This window comes from Bubalus bubalis, chromosome 6, assembly GCF_019923935.1.
Source record: "Bubalus bubalis isolate 160015118507 breed Murrah chromosome 6, NDDB_SH_1, whole genome shotgun sequence".
In the NCBI taxonomy this organism is placed as follows: Eukaryota; Metazoa; Chordata; class Mammalia; order Artiodactyla; family Bovidae; genus Bubalus; species Bubalus bubalis.
The window spans coordinates 104,333,563-104,348,769 of NC_059162.1; the positions used below are offsets into that span (position 1 = coordinate 104,333,563).

General features: G+C 54.4%; 1 protein-coding gene across 1 annotated transcript; it reads left to right on the top strand.

The window, feature by feature from the left end:
- The first annotated feature begins 2,162 nt into the window (after positions 1-2,162).
- On the top strand, positions 2,163-8,960 carry EDN2 (endothelin 2). Its single transcript, XM_006049154.4, has 5 exons — positions 2,163-2,220; positions 2,573-2,735; positions 4,215-4,337; positions 5,393-5,491; positions 7,263-8,960. Exons 1-5 carry the CDS (start codon positions 2,166-2,168, stop codon positions 7,354-7,356), a joined length of 534 nt encoding a protein of 177 aa, XP_006049216.3. The 5' UTR covers positions 2,163-2,165; the 3' UTR covers positions 7,357-8,960.
- Positions 8,961-15,207: the final 6,247 nt, after the last annotated feature.

Genomic DNA, 15,207 nt, shown 5'->3' on the forward strand with positions numbered 1-15,207 from the left:
CCTGTCGTCATCCTCCTTTCACAGCAGAGAGGGATCCTGTCTCCTGGTCTCGTTAATTCTTCTATCATGTTTCCCAGACTCGGAGCCTCTGGTTGCCTATTGTCCTGAGCAGGCACTTTGCATTTATGTAAAGATTAGACAGGTTAGAACCTTCGCTCTCACTCCAATGGTCTTTTTTACTTTCTCAAATCCGAGCTCTTTCCTTCTCGCTGCGCTCTGCTTCCTTATTCTCTCTCTCTCCCTACCTGTCTTTATCAGCCTCCCTGTTTATTTGCATCCCTTCCCCGACCCCCTCCTTCTCCCCGCTGACCTGCTTTTCCTCTGTCATCTCTTCACAGTTCAGTAGTTTGAATCCTCTTTCTCCCCACTCCACCACCGCCACCACAACCCTAACCTTGCTTAATTCCGTATTTATATTCTCCCGGAGCCTCATAGAAATGACTGAAAGCATTGCTCACCTCATTCCAGAAATAACTCTTCTAAATTCTTAGAGAGGCACCACACGGGGGAGGGTGTGAGCACTGGACGGGGAGTCACTGTGGTTTACTGGGGAGAACAAGACCCAAGTTCCGCTGTGGGCTCCTGCGTACACCAGCTGTGTGACCTTGACCCAGCTGGCCTCTGGTCAGTCTCTGTTTTCTCCTGGGCAGCAGTGGAGCTGGTACCCAGATGAGAACAGCTGTGTGTGAGGTTGTGAAGGAGAGAGGATGTTGGTGCCCTGCACACACACTTGTGCTCTGAAATGTTTTTCCTGCTTCCACTGCAGCCTGAGCCAGTCGGAGGGAAGAAAGGGGATGCTAACTGGCATCTCCCTCCTTGGTTCTGCTCTGCTCTACAGGGATCACACACACACATGCGCACACACACGAACATGCCCTGGGAAGGAACAGAGCTATTTCTTCACCGTCATCTATTTCTCCCTTCCTAAATGTCTAATGATAAAATCCCAACTGAACACAGGAGCAAAAACTTGGGCTTTAGTGGGTTCCTGAATTTCTCTATTTCAAATCCAGGCCTTCATTCATTCACCGCCCCCTCCCTCGGACAGCACTCACTCAGAGTCTCCTACTGTGTGCCAGACAGGCTCCAGGGCCGGCCTTCTCTGGAGCTCTGGACCTCGAGATTGTTGGGGAGATAAGCCCAATGTCATGAGTCAGGCATGAGAGAGAGCACGGGTTCTGGGAGTTCCAAGAAATGAGAGGGCCTTTCCTCTTGTGCCTGGAGACAGGGTCCCTGAGAAGGAGGGACTCTGAGCCAGCCGAGGGGGAGGAGCAGGATGCTGGCCCCCAGGGAGCCCCTCCATCACTCTGCCTTTTTTGCAGAAAGTCGCAGAGGTGAGCCAAGACATCCTGTCCTGGTCAAGATGGGAGGTCTTCCCAGGGGCTTTTGGTGTACATACCCACAAGCCACCTTTCTGGTAAGGGCTCTGAAGGCCCCTTCTTAGCATCAAGGAAATCTGTGGGCCACATAGGTTAAGAAGAAGGGAAGAAGGGCACTTCCTGGGGGAGGTGGGGAGGAGGCGGCTCCAGGCTGGTCAGTGGTCAGGGGTGAACTGTGTCCTTCCCTGAGGAAAGCAGGCCCAGAGACGGCTCTGACTCTCTCAAGTCCGCACAGCCTTGAGTAGGTCATTTACCTCCCACACAGCAGAAGGGACACCCTCCACCTGGTTGGCAGTAGGCAGACAGGAAAGCAGGGTCTCCTCCAAGGAAAGGGAGGGTTTTGCCCATGGGACCTCTCCCTCCCAACTCTGAGCTCTGGGCAAGACCCATGGAGAGTGGGGAGGGGCTCGCAGCATTTGGAGGATGACTTGAGGGGGTCCAGTGGGACTGAAAGGGGTCCCTGGGGACAGCAGGGGAGCCTCAGGACTCCAGGAGGTGCTCCAGGCTCAGAGGGAGCATCCTCCCCCCTTTTTCCTCCCTCATCCTGCCCTCCTCCCTACCGCAGAGGCTGGGGCGGGCCAGGCGCCCTGGGAGGAGGCGGTGTCCCTGGCTCCCTGCCCACCGGTGCAGGGCTGGACGGGCAGGGGCGGAGCCATGCCTGGTGTTATAAGAGGCAGCCAGGGCACCGAGGCAAGGAGCTGTCGCTCAGCTTGGCAGCAGGACGCTGGCAGCAGGCACACTCCACACTCCAGCCCAGCCTGAGCACGCCTCACCACCGTGGTCGCGATGCCCACCGCCTTGTGCTCCATCGCTCTAGCCCTGCTCGTGGCCCTGCACGAAGGTGAGCACCCCCCACGGGCTCAGCAGCTGCAGCAGCCCCGAGGCTGCTTGTCTGTGTCTCCTGCTGGGGCTCTGTGCCCCCTAAGCCAGCCGGGGGCCTTCAGGGGCAGGAGTTAGGCGGCTTGGGGGCTGCAGGAGGCTGTGCTATTAGAGGTGCTGCCGTCCCAGGGCAGCCACCGGTCCTTCCAACCCAGAGCTGCTGGGGCTTCCCCAGGCTGGCCCAGGGCTCCTGAACCCTGAGACTGCCAACTTCCTCGATTATGCAAGAGGAGGAGCCTGGCGGGTCCCCCATCCCAGCTGTGTCAGGCGCCCTGACCCACCTCTCCACTTTTCTCTCCCTCCTGTGCATGCAGGCAAGAGCCAGGCCGCTACCACCCCCATCCCAGAGCAACCAGCGCCCTTGCCCCGGGCCCGAGGCTCCCACCTGCGGACTCGACGCTGCTCCTGCAGCTCCTGGCTCGACAAGGAGTGCGTCTACTTTTGCCACCTGGACATTATCTGGGTGAACACTCCCGGGTGAGCTACTGGAGGGATCCAAGAGGGGTTGCAGGGGGCAGGGGTGGGGGATGCTGGCATGCTGGGGAAGCCCTGGCACACTGCAGCTCTCTCTTGGAGTCTGGGGCTAACAACAATAGCAATCAGCTATTGCTTCAATTCTCACGTGGGGGCTGCCTGAGCAAGACAGAGGGCTGTCTCATGAAAATCCTCACAAAAAGCCTGGTCAGAAAGTGTTGGCTCCATTTTCCAGATCAGGGTACTGAGGCTCAGAGAAGTTAGGTGCCTTTTCCAAGGTCACACAGGAAGAGTAAGCGGTAGGTAGGAGGCTCCAGCCTAGGTCTGCAGATGCCAGAGCGCACAGTGGCTCTGCCATGCTGCCTCTGTATAATCTTCCAAGAATAATATGATTAATGACAGCACCCATGTCTTGACTGCGCCAGGCCCTATGCCAAGCACTGCTGGTGCGTTATCACCTCGTGAACGCACCCCCATCCTCCCCAGTGAAGCAGGGACTGCTGCTGTCCCCAAATGACAGACAAGAAACCTGCCCCGTGTCACCTGGCGGAGCCGGGGTGGGGTCCCAGTGCTGTCTGCTCTGTCTGCACCCGCACCGCCTCCGGGCCACTGCATACTTCAAGTTGAAGTTTCTCTGTGTGTTTGTATTTTTTTTTTCTTCTCCAAATTGCAAAAGACAAGAGAATCCCGGCACGTAAGCGTGTGTGGAGCTAATCCGCATCCAAACACTGGCTCAGGGCGGGAACCCTGCCAGTCCCTGCGTGCTGGGTCTACCTGGAGTCTCTGCAGCTCCAACCACACCGTCTAAAATTAGCTTGGGCGTCCGTGGTGCTGGTCCAACCGGCCACGGGGCCCTGCCCTTCACCTGGCCCGCCTCAGTCAGACTGAATCTGAAATCGATCTCAGCCAATCTAACATACCTATGCACACACACGCACACGTGCAGGCCAGGCACACTCACCATTTTAAAGTCAAAACTCTAAGAAACACTTGGGTCACCCTTCCAGGCAAGTGGTGACCGGATGGAGGCAGCTGAGCTGTGAGCCTGAGTGTTCACTTCTGTGAGAGGGCACTCTCTCTCTTCCTTCCAGACTAGCTAGGGGTCTTCTTTGAGAACAGGGGGACCAGCCTGACTCCGTCAGCTCAAATTGCTGTCTGGGAGTGAGAGGGGCAGGGAGGGCAGCTTCCACCCTTCCCTCCCATGCTGAGCGTCTTACTGAGCAGGACCAGGGCAATTGGGAGGGAACAGAGGCCCGAGAGGGTAAGGGTCTTGCCCGAGGCTCCCTGGCATGTAAGGAGGAAGCTGCTGTGGGAATTCTTGAGGGCAGGAGCTGGTTACTTTTGCTGCCACCCTGGTGGCATGGATGGCTATCCCAGTGTGCAGTGTGGACAGTCCCAGCTTGCCAATGGTCCTGGTTTATCTAATCCTCTCTCTGTCTCTCTCCACCCTACACCACTACCTTGCTGGCGGCCCGCCCACAGACAGACAGCTCCTTACGGCCTGGGAAACCCGCCAAGACGCTGGCGCCGCTCTCTGCCAAGACGCTGTGAGTGCTACAGTGCCAGGGACCCCGCCTGTGCCACCTTCTGCCATCAAAGGCCCTGGTAAGTGGGCATCCAGCCTGCAAGGGGCCAGAGGTGACTGCTGGCCTGGACCTGCTCTGGAGGGCAGGGTGTCTGGAAGGCCAGCAGCGGTGGACCGTTAGTCCCTAGGTCATGCCCGACTGTTTGTGACCCCGTGGACTGTAGCCTGCCAGGCTCCTCTGTCTATGGGATTCTCCAGGCAAGAATACTGGAGTGAATTGCCATTCCCTTCTCCAGGGTGTCCAGGAGGCCAGCAGAGGCATGGCTAAATGGTGGAGGAGGGGCCAGGGGAGCAGGGTCCTGGGGGTCCAGAAGCTGCTCTGGGCTGTGGGGCAGCCTCCCTTCTTGCAGGGAGCCAGTCACCCTTGAGTCTTCCCCCCTGCCACTACCCCCAGCTCTGGGGGCTTCTGAGACCATTGCGTCCCCACTCATGGGCAGGAGGAATCCTCCCCAGGTGACAGCTGAGGCAGCACAGGTCCAGAGAGGAAACAGGACTTGTCCTGTCAGGCTACACAGCCAGTCAGACGAGAGCTGGGCCTTCCGCCTTAGTCGCTGGGGCTCAGGGAACTCTGGAACTTTCTCAGTGGAGAAGCAGTAGCTCGAGTTGGGAGGCCATGGCACCGTCCCCAAGCTGTCACAAAGCGCCTTTGCCAGTCTTTCAGCCCTCTGGACCTCCCTCCCTCCACACGGAGCGTTGGGAAAGCAGACAGTGACTTCACCCTCCCCTACCTCCCGCTCCCATGACGGCCTATGGGAAATGCCTCCCCTGAGACCTCAGCTGTGGCTGCAGCCCTGCCTCAGTTTCCCTGCCGAGGGCTCTGCTTGGCTGCAAGTGGCCAGACTCTGGGAAGGCCAGCCACCCCACTGCCTCTTTCTGAGGCTGAGAACGCATTCCCAGTGGCTCAGTTTTCCTCAGGCCCCACCCCACCTGGGAAAAGAAGGGTGCCAGGTGCACAGGGTGGAAATGGATCTGCTCCTGAGGGCGGGTCGGGGCGGGGGGCTGGGCTGGGCCTGCAGCCAGGTGGCCTGGGGGCCCTGGACAGCCCCTCACTTGGGCCCTAATGCTGTTCACTCAGGACTGATGCGGCAGCAGTCCCAGGCAGCGGGTCCCCTGCAGCTGCGTTCCAGGATGGCAAGACGCAGGCCACGGCAGGAGAGCTCCTCCAGCGGCTGAGGTGAGGGGCCCCTACACTGATTGAGTGCCTTCTGTATGCCTTGCACATTTCCCTTATTCTCCATATGACGCCTTGGGTCCTTACGGGGCAGCCAATAGCAGCTCAGACAGGTAGAGGTGTTTACCCAAGGTCACACAGCAAGCTACAGCATCTGGCTGACTCAATAGCCTGTGTTCTTAACCACTATGCTCTTTGTTACCGCCAGGCCTAGAAGTGGACTTTTATTGAGGGTTTCAAGGCTTGTGACTGTGGAAGGTTCCCAGGTGTTCATTCAGGCTGTGTCTGAATCAAGCATCTCCCACATGCTGGGGTCCAAACGGATGCTACCCAGCCTGTTCCCTCCCTGGGTCCCAGACTGGACTGTCTCCCTGGTAGCTACAACACGGCTCAGCTCAAGGCTTGGCATCCAGGAGGTGCCCATGAACGTTTGTCCAACCAAACTGACTTGAGAACAGAAACCTATAGCCAGTCACGTGGCAGGGTGGCTGAAGGGGCAGCATCTGAGCTAGAAAGTCCCAGCCCTGCCACGAGCAAGCTTTGTGACCTTGGTCTGCTCACTGAACTTCTCTGTGCTTCTGGTTCCTGTCTGTGAGGCAGGGACACCGCTGCTATCCATCTCACGGGCTTGTTGTTAGAGCAGTTGACATACATGAAGAGCCCCAAGAAAGCCCAGGCCCTACGGGAGCTCTGAAGGTTTTAGCCATCCCCAACCTCTGTCCCTGAGGGTTCCTCAGGGCTGCCCAGGGCCGGGGTGCAGCCTAGCCCCTCAAGGGTCCACATCTCTGTGAGGAGGCAGAAACATAGGCAAAAAGACAGGATGGCCGGCTAGGCAGGACCCAGGATATACTGAGGAACTGTCTTAAAAAAATAATAATAAAATGAAAGTGTTAGTCACTCAGTCGTGTCTGACTCTTTGCAACCCCATGGACTGTAGCTCACCATGGAATTCTCCAGGCAAGAATACTGGAGTGGGTAGCCATTCCTTTCTCCAGAAAATCTTCCCAACCCAGGGATCAAACCTGGGTGCCCCGCATTGCAGGCAGATTCTTTATCATCTGAGCCACTAGGGAAACCCAGGAAATGTCTTAAGATGAAAAACTTCAAGGTAAGACTTTGCAAGTACTTGGCATTCCATAATCAGCAAAGAGTGTTTTTGCCAGTCTGTACTCAGCCTCACACCAGTTCAGGCCTGTGTTTATTTTACAGACCAAGAAAGGGGTTCAGAGAGGTTGAGACCCTTGCCCAAGTTCCCAAAGCTGGGAACCAGCCTCCCAGTTCCCAGGCTAGAACGCCTTAAGCCAGAGGGAGGCCACCTAGATGACGGCAGAGCCCCCACCAGGGTCTCAGCCAGATTCAAAGGACTGCTAGGATCCATACATATCTGGAGCTGAACCTTGAAGAATGGGAATTTTAGGGCACAGAGTATGGGGTGAGTGGAAGGTCAACAGCCTGAGGAGCCGCAGGGATAGAGGTGTGGAAGTGAGAGGGCAATCAGGGGAGAGCCACGGGGCTACTCTTGGCCGCCCAGTCACCCTGGTGGCACTTGATGTTGAACATCAATTTTGTCAAAGCTCCTTGTGGGCAGAAAAGCTTCTAACCTGCCCCGGCCTCTCCTTGAGGTTCAGACCTTGTTTTCAGGGTCGGGTGTGACTACCCTCTGACCTCCTGGCCATGAATAAGGAATCCAGACCCTATGACTGCTGCCTCTCATGGGGAACTCTCAAGTGATCTATATCTCCAGAGATGCTCAATTGACCTCTTTCCATTTCAGGGTTATTTCTGCAACCAAGATCCACTTTGCTAGGCAACAGCAGAAGACGATGAGGGAGACCAGACCTACACACTCCAGGCAGAGGAAGAGATAGCTCTCGACTCTGGGAGAACTTTGGGAAGGAAGCCTGTGTGGATACAGGAGGAGAGGGGCATCCCAGAGCTGGGAGACCTTCCGACCTGTTTCCTGGGCCAGAAAACCCAGCTGCTGGAGCAGACACAAGCTCTGGCCTCCTCGCCCTGGGGAGGGGGCCTCGCTCAAGGCAGCTCCGTGACACCAGGAAAGTCATCAGGCCCCAGGCTGCAGCATGGCCTCCCACACTGGCTCCAGTTTCAAGGCCCTGCTGAAAGGAATGGCATGCGGAATGTGCTAACCTGGAGGTGTCCTGTCTGGCGGCTGTGAACCAGGAACAACGTGCAGTGGCGGGCACTCACACCTAAGCCAGCCCCAGAGGCCAAACGAGTCCCCTCACCCCTGTTCTGTCCCCTCCAGCCCTCCCTCTCCAATGTCCTTATTCTCCCCTCATACCCTCGGGGCACTCTTGGTGAGAAGGGCCTGCGCCACTTCACCTGTCTGTATATAACTTATTTGCTCTAAGAAATTTGACGATTCCGATTATTTATTTTAACGTATTTTTTTAGACTCTCAATTATTTACCTGCGAACTTGTGTTTGTAATAAACAACAAAATAATGCTCTAGCATTTGGTCTTGGTTGAGCAGGAGGTGGGAGGCACTTTTCAGGAAGGGGCTGCTTAGAAGTGAAGGGAACAAGGGACAGCGGGGAAAGAGCCTGAGGCAGGTGTGGAGCCCTGAGTTGCACACCCCTGTGCCCTGGCTGGGCATCGCTGGCTGCTGACCCACCCTCTCTGGACTTTTGCCTATCATGTGCCTAGACAGCCATTTGCAGCTTTGATATCCTGGGTTCCAGGATCTGTGTTTCTATCAGGCCGTTAAGTGTTGGCCAGGCCTTTCCCCAGAGCATGTTTCATAGGAGCCAAGACTACGAGGACCCACTTCTGCTCTGGTTGCCACCCCTGAGATTCAGAGCAAACCTGTCCAGTGAGGGCCGTGTACTGTTCCAAGGCTGTGGGCAGCCCTACTGGCCGGGGATGGCTGTTGTGATGGAGTGGTAGACTGCTCCTTGTCCCTCACCCTGGGCTTGGACAGACCCTGCTGGGGGCGCTCAACACTTCTGTCACTAAAGAAGCCCAGGGCTCTAGCACTGGGTTGGCCGATCCTGCCAAGGCCCCAGGAAGCTGCTCACCTGAGTCCCAGGGACAGCCAGAAGCTACCCCCGCTGGCAGCTCCTGAGACCTACAGCCTCCACGGCTGCCAAATCCCCCTGCGAACAAACTGTTCCCTTTCCCCTGGCAGGCCTCTGCTGGGAATGGTACGCTGTGGCCTGAGCCAGTTATTGAAAAATAATTATTTACACACTACTCTAAGCCTGCCTTGTCCGTGGAGCCAGCCCCAACTCCCTCCTGGGAGAAGAACATGTTGACGCATATTGAACTCCTACTGTTTGCTGGCATTTTAGGCAGATAAACTCACTTCATCCTCATGACAATCCCACGATATAGGTACTTTTATTATCCCCATTTTACAGATGAGGAAACTAACGCACAGAGAAGGCAAGTAATTTTCCTGGGGTCTCGCAGCAAGTAAGTGGCAGCATCAGGATTTGAACCCAGAGTGTATAGTACACGTGTCTATATGTACTGACTAAATATTTGTTGATTGAATTCATGGATCACCATTGTAGTATGACCTTGAATAAATCTTCCTCTTTCTGAGCCTCAGTTTTTTAATCTATAAAATGGGAAACAGTAGTTTCCGCTTTGTAGAGTTGATCGTGAACACTAAATGGATGAGTTATGGTGCTGGGCTCAGTCCCGGGCCTGATGAGAGGCAAAGGCCGAATGTCAGGCCGTTAGAAGTGATGATGTAACAAGAGGGACAGGCACAAAGCTGCAGGACCTGAGCTGAGGGGAGATTGGGGCTGGCTGGTGAGCAGAGGCATGGTCAGAGAAAGATGCATGACTAAGGTGCTACTCCCATAGCCTAAGGAGAGTGAGACTCACATCAGTAGATGGAAAGTGAAGAAGGAGCCCCAGACAGAGCAGACAGGAAGGGTAAAAGACTTTGGCAATGGGAGTGACAAAGGCGTTTCCCACGGAGGATCCCATGTGGCTGGAGCCTGGTGGGGGGAGAGCAGCAGAAGATGAAACCAGGACTCCCTGGAGGCCAAAGTAGGGAGGCTGCACTTTCTCTCATGGGCCATGGGGACCCTCGAAATGTCTGTGGGCATCAGGGACCTGGTAAAGCCAGACTTTGAAAAAATGCCAGAGGGCCACACAGGGGGAGCCTGAATGGGGAGACAGAAGGCAGGGAAGCAAGTCAACCGCTGGTCCTTAGGGATCCAGCCTGGGTGGCTGGGGTTGGCGATGGAGCCACACAGTTACTTCCTACCCAGGATTCTGGCACACCTCTCAAATCTCACTGAGCCTGACACCAGGTGAATCTCACTCCCCAGCATCCTGTTCAAAATAACCCTGCCCCCATGAAAATCCCAAAGCAACAGCCAACGGTCAGGCTAGGCAGTGGTGTGGGGCAACCCCAGCATGGCAGGAGTGATCGAGACCAGGTAGAGGAATGTAGGTTGAAGGTGTGTCGGAGGCCCAGGGAATTAGGCATTCACTGCCCCGGTCAGAGTTCAGAGATCAGCGACCAAATGATTAAGTAAGAGACAATTAGAGGGAGGCCCAGAAGGCAGGTAAAGGCAAGGTGATACCATAACCCCCAGGATCCTTACTCTCAAGAAATGGGGACCCCTGGCTTGGGCCCTGCACTCTAGCCCTCTGCCAGCCATATCTTTCTCTCCAAATGAGAAGTTTGCAGGGTGACGGGTCATGAATACCCAAAGTCTGAGCCTGCTTCTAAACCACATTCCATGTAGCAGGGGCCTCAGAAGTGTGGGGGAAGGTGGGATAGAGTTTGGAAGAAGCAGAGGAAAATTTATGAAGAACTGTTGCCAAATCAAACTGAACCCTGGGAAGAAAGGCGTCAACAATTTAGAAAGCGTATCTGGATTTTATGGGACAAAATCGTCCCTTTTTCCTGCCTTTTCCATAAATACTTACAGGGTTGGTTTAGGCTTTCTGAGTTAAACTTGTGTTCCTTTTAACTGGAACACCAGGCAGAGATAGGCCAGAAGGGGGCACAGGGTGACCCAGATTTATTCGGGTCACGTGCATGCATGGAAGCAGAGTCAGAGGGGAGTGGGGTTCCATGTCCAGGACTATGCAGCCTGATACATATCCAGGCTACAGACCGGCCCTTTCCTGTCCTGGACTGCCTCTCCCTCCACTCTCTCATTCAGCAAAGAACCCCAAGGAACTAGTTTCACTCTTGCCATCTCACTCTCTCTCTGAACCTCAGGGATTTCAATTGAGAAAAGTCATTTGCCTATCAGGGCAATGAATCATTGGAGTGTGGCCATCCATGCGTTCAACAATTATGAGCAATCACCGTTCAGAGACTCCTGTAAACAAGGCAGACACAGCCCCTGCCCTCACAGGCCAAGAGGAGAGCCTTTCAATAAAGCACTGTTACTATGAAGGTAGAAGTGAAAGCACATTTATTGAGTGCTCATCAAGCTCTTCTTGAACATGGATTCTTTGAATCCTTGCAGCAACCTTGCACAGCAGGTTCTATCATCGCTATTCCCAACTGAGAGAAGAGATAACAGAGGTTAAGCAGCTCACCCAAAGTCTCATGGCTAGCATGTGGCTGAGCTGGGATTTAAATCTCAGGCTCTCAGCCTGTCTGCTGTCCTGCTGCTCTAAGCAAGTAGATCCACAGTGTGATTGAGCCCCTCGGGTGGGAGAGTCTGGGAGGCTTCCTGGAGGAAGTGACAGTTGATCAAGAGAAGGAGCGGGTGGACAGAGTGTTCAGGCAGGGGGAACAGTGGGTAGGAAGGGATCTATATTCTCTGTGCTTAGTCATTCAATCCTGTCTATTTGGGACCTCTTGGTCTATAGTCCATCAGGCTCCTCTGTCCATGGGATTCTCCAGGCAAGAATACTGGAGTGGGTAGCCATGCTCTCCTCCAGGGGATCTTCCCAACCCAGCAATTGAACCCAGGTCTCCTGCATTGCAGGTGGATTCTTTACCAGCTGAGCTACCCAGGAAGCCCATTCTCAGACCCTATCAGGGAACAAAAGAAGGAGGCATGGGGAAGACTGGAGAGGGGTTGCTAGCAGGGTGGGGTGGGGGGGGGGGTGCTACAAGCAGGGAAATCCACAGCTGCTGTCACCTCACCCCCAATCTGTGACAGCCTCAGACAATGTCCCCCTGGAGAATATTGCCATGCCTGAAACACACCTTTGGATCAAATCATGCTTGCGCCCCTTGGGGTTTCCCTAGGCTGGCAAGGAAGACAGACAAGGCAAAGTGAAGGGACAGGAGGTGGGTAGGTTATGGGCTGCCCTTCCAGCTGTGTGCCCTTCCTGTTTCCCTGGGATCTCTGCTCATTTCATCCCAGGGGCATTGTGGGTTCACAGGGAAAGCTTGGGGAAGGAGTAGGGTTTGCACACGCTGGAATGAGGGAAACAGCCGGAGCATAGAAGAATCCGAAAAGAGGCAGCAAGCCTGATTGGCAAGGGCCAGGCTGGGAACAGCATGCAGTGCCAGGAATTTGAACTTGAGTGATGGGGAGCCAGCGAAGGTGGCTGATCAGGGGAGAGAGCCAGGACAGGAGCTGGCCTTGGGCAGCTGGCTTGTCCTCGGCTCTTCCTGCCTCCCCGGCCAGTGCTTCCAGCTCAAGGGGGCCCTCCCAGCCCCTCGCAGGAGAGACAAAGTGTGGGCCTTGCCTCCGCCTGCCAGGGACCGGAGCCAAGAGCCCTCAGCAGCTCGGAAGGGGGCCATGTGCGGGCCCGCCAGGAGCCCTGGAAGAGGAATGTGGCCTAATTAATTCTCCAAAGCTCAGAGGGCCTCGCCTTGTGGGAGCAGCTGCCAGGACAGGCCTGCCAGGACGCCACGGGCCCAGCCCGTCTATCATTCAGTGCTCGGGGACAGCAGGCTGGAAGCCTGGAGACAGGGGCCCAGGGGGCCAGCCCCTTGCCTCCAGGTACACACGTGTCCTCCAGCCCCTTAACAGCAAATAGTGCGATAATAGTAACAATAGCCAACAGGCCTTGAGGGCTTAAAGTGTGCCAGACTCTGTGCAAAGCCTGTTATACTCACTTCTCATCTATTCATTACAAAGGACCAGTGACAGGGGGAACTGTTACGATCTCCATTTTGCAGATGAGGAAACTGAGGCTCAGATGGGTGAATTTCCCTGGCCGGAATCCCGCAATCAAAAAGCACACGCAGGGAAGCTAGGATTGGGATGTAGGCAGCCTGGGCCCCACAAGCATGTTGTCATAAGCACTGCTGAGCCAGCCCAGCGAGGACATGGAGGCCCAGGGCGGAGCGATACCTTTCCCGGGGACGGCCGACTGAAAACAGGCCCTGGGACATTGACTAGGGAAGAAAGACCACACCCCTGTCCTCTGCTTGAACTGCCTCCTCCTGAAGTTTCTCACAGGGCTTTTCCTGTCTCAGCCCGTAGGTCATCCTCAGAGACGTGTGACTCGCTACTCCAGGCAGATGGGGCTGGAGGAAGACATGCCGCCTCCCTGGGATCTCTGCTCATTTCATCCCAGTGGCGCTGTGGCGGCATCACTGGCAGCTGGGCGACATGCTCTCACAGCTTCCTCCCAGCCCCCATCCACCCGCTCCACGGAAGCGCATCCCCTCCAAGGCGGCTCAGAATGGTGCAGGCATGGCTGTACCAGGGCCTTCCAACTAGAAAGTGGTAGACCCAGGACGAGATGGGCACTCAGACTGGCCCGAAGCCAAGGCTCTGCCCTTCCTCAGCAGCGGAGCAGGAGACGGGCAGTGCAGCCACATCCCAGCCCTTCTCTGGGCCTCAGTTTCTCATCTGCTGTATGGGCCTAAGAGCACTAACTGTATAGTCTTGTCCTGCATTCATGCAGGCTAAGTTGCTTCCGTCGTGTCCAACTCTGTGCGATCCTGCGGAATGTAGCTCCCCAGGCTCCTCAATCCATGGGATTCTCCAGGCAAGAATACTGGAGTGGGTTGCCATTTCCTTCTCCAGGGGGTCTTCCCAGCCCAGGGATGGAATATATGCTTCTTACATCTCCTGCGTTGGAAGGCAGGTTCTCTACCACTAGGGCCACCTGAGAAGCCCCATAGTCATGTCCTGCAGCTCATTCATGTGTCAGGTACTGTCCGAAGTAGTTTACTTAATTTCTAAAAATTTCCAAAGCAAGGTTTTTTCATGGCTTTGTAACATATCAGCATAAGGCTGCACATATGCATCTGTTACTCTGTAGGTGTGTATTTTAGTTTGTCCCATTTCCCTCCAATGCAATAAACATTGTGTGCTACATTTATACACAAATTTTATATTCATTCCTAATTCTTTTTTGCTGCATATTTTTTATTGAGGCATAATTTACACCCCATAAAATTCACTCTTTTAAAGTGTACAATTCAGGGTTTTTTTAAAAATATATTCACAGTTATACAACCATCACCACTATCTAATTCCAGAACATTTCCATCATCCCAAAAAGAAATACCTCACCCGTTAGCAGTTGCTCCCCAGATCTCACTTCCCCGGCCTCTGTACACCACAAATCTACTTTCTGTCACTATGGATTTGCCTGTTCTGGACATTTTATATCAGTGGAATCATAACATATGTGGCCTTTTGTGTACGGCTTCGTTCACTTAGCACAATGTCCTCAAGGTTTGTCTATGTTGGAGCAGGTGTCAATACTTCATGCTTTTCCATGACTGAGTAATATTCTCTTATAGAGACAGATCAGGCTTCCCAGGTGGCTCAGTGGCTGAGAATTCCCCTGACAATGCAGGAGATGCAGGAGATGTGGGTTCGATCCCTGGGTCGGGAAAAACCCCTGGAGAAGGAAATGGCAACCCACTCCAGTATTCTTGCCTGGGAAATCTCATGAACAGAGGAGCCTGGCAGGCTACAGTCCATAGGGTTGCAAAGAGTTGAACATGACTTACAACTGAACACACACACACAGATCACATTTTGTTTATTTATTTGTCTGCGTTGTTTCCACTCTTTGGGCTTAAGCACTTTACTTTAGCCTTCAGTGACCCTATGGGGAGGTGCTCTCCTATCATCATATAAACAACAAGACTGACATCCAGAGAGCTTAAGTAACCCATGCAGGTCACTTAGCTAGTGAGCGGCAGTGGTGGGCTTTGCCCCAAGAGTCTGGCTGCAGAGACAATGGCCTCAACCACTGAGCATCACTTCCTCTTCAGTCAGAGTAAGATAGTGTAAGTCAGCACCCACAGCACTTAACAGAGGGTGGCTTTTCTCAGCAGCATTTCTGACAGTGGCAGAGCCAGGGTCTGCCAGGCAGGGCCTGAAGCTGGAGCAAGAGTGTCTGGACAGCCAGTGATAACAGTGACTATCTCAGCACACGGGTGGTTCTTCCAGCAATGGGGACATCTCTCCACACTTGGTGGGGGGCCGTGGGCACTGACCCCTCTGCTGCACATCTCTGGCCTGCGCCCCAGAGCCCATCTCTCCTCCCACCCCCACCTACAAAGTCATGGCTCCCCTCCTGTCCCCAAGGCCCTGACACTGAATAACTGAGGCAGCATTCTTGGGTGAGGTCAAGGTCAGAGCTGCAGTGGAGGCTGCATGGAACCTTGAATGGGTCTCTGTCTCCTCAGGCCTCCACCTACTAAATAATTAGATAAGAAATCTTAATACTTCCTTTTTTAATTACAAAGCAATTTAAATGGGGCAATATAGACACAAAGGCTTGTGGCTTTAAAATAATGAAAAGACTATAGGAACATCTAAAATAAAATGTCTCTTCTGGGCCTCAC

What these genes read in the sequence shown, in the direction of transcription:
- EDN2 (XM_006049154.4), top strand. Translation starts at nt 2,166, where the DNA reads ATGCCCACCGCCTTGTGCTCCATCGCTCTAGCCCTGCTCGTGGCCCTG. An exon ending in TTCTGCCATCAAAGGCCCTG is followed by an intron (nt 4,338 to 5,392) that starts GTAAGTGGGCAT and finishes CTGTTCACTCAG; the next exon opens with GACTGATGCGGCAGCAGTCC. An exon ending in GAGCTCCTCCAGCGGCTGAG is followed by an intron (nt 5,492 to 7,262) that starts GTGAGGGGCCCC and finishes TTTCCATTTCAG; the next exon opens with GGTTATTTCTGCAACCAAGA.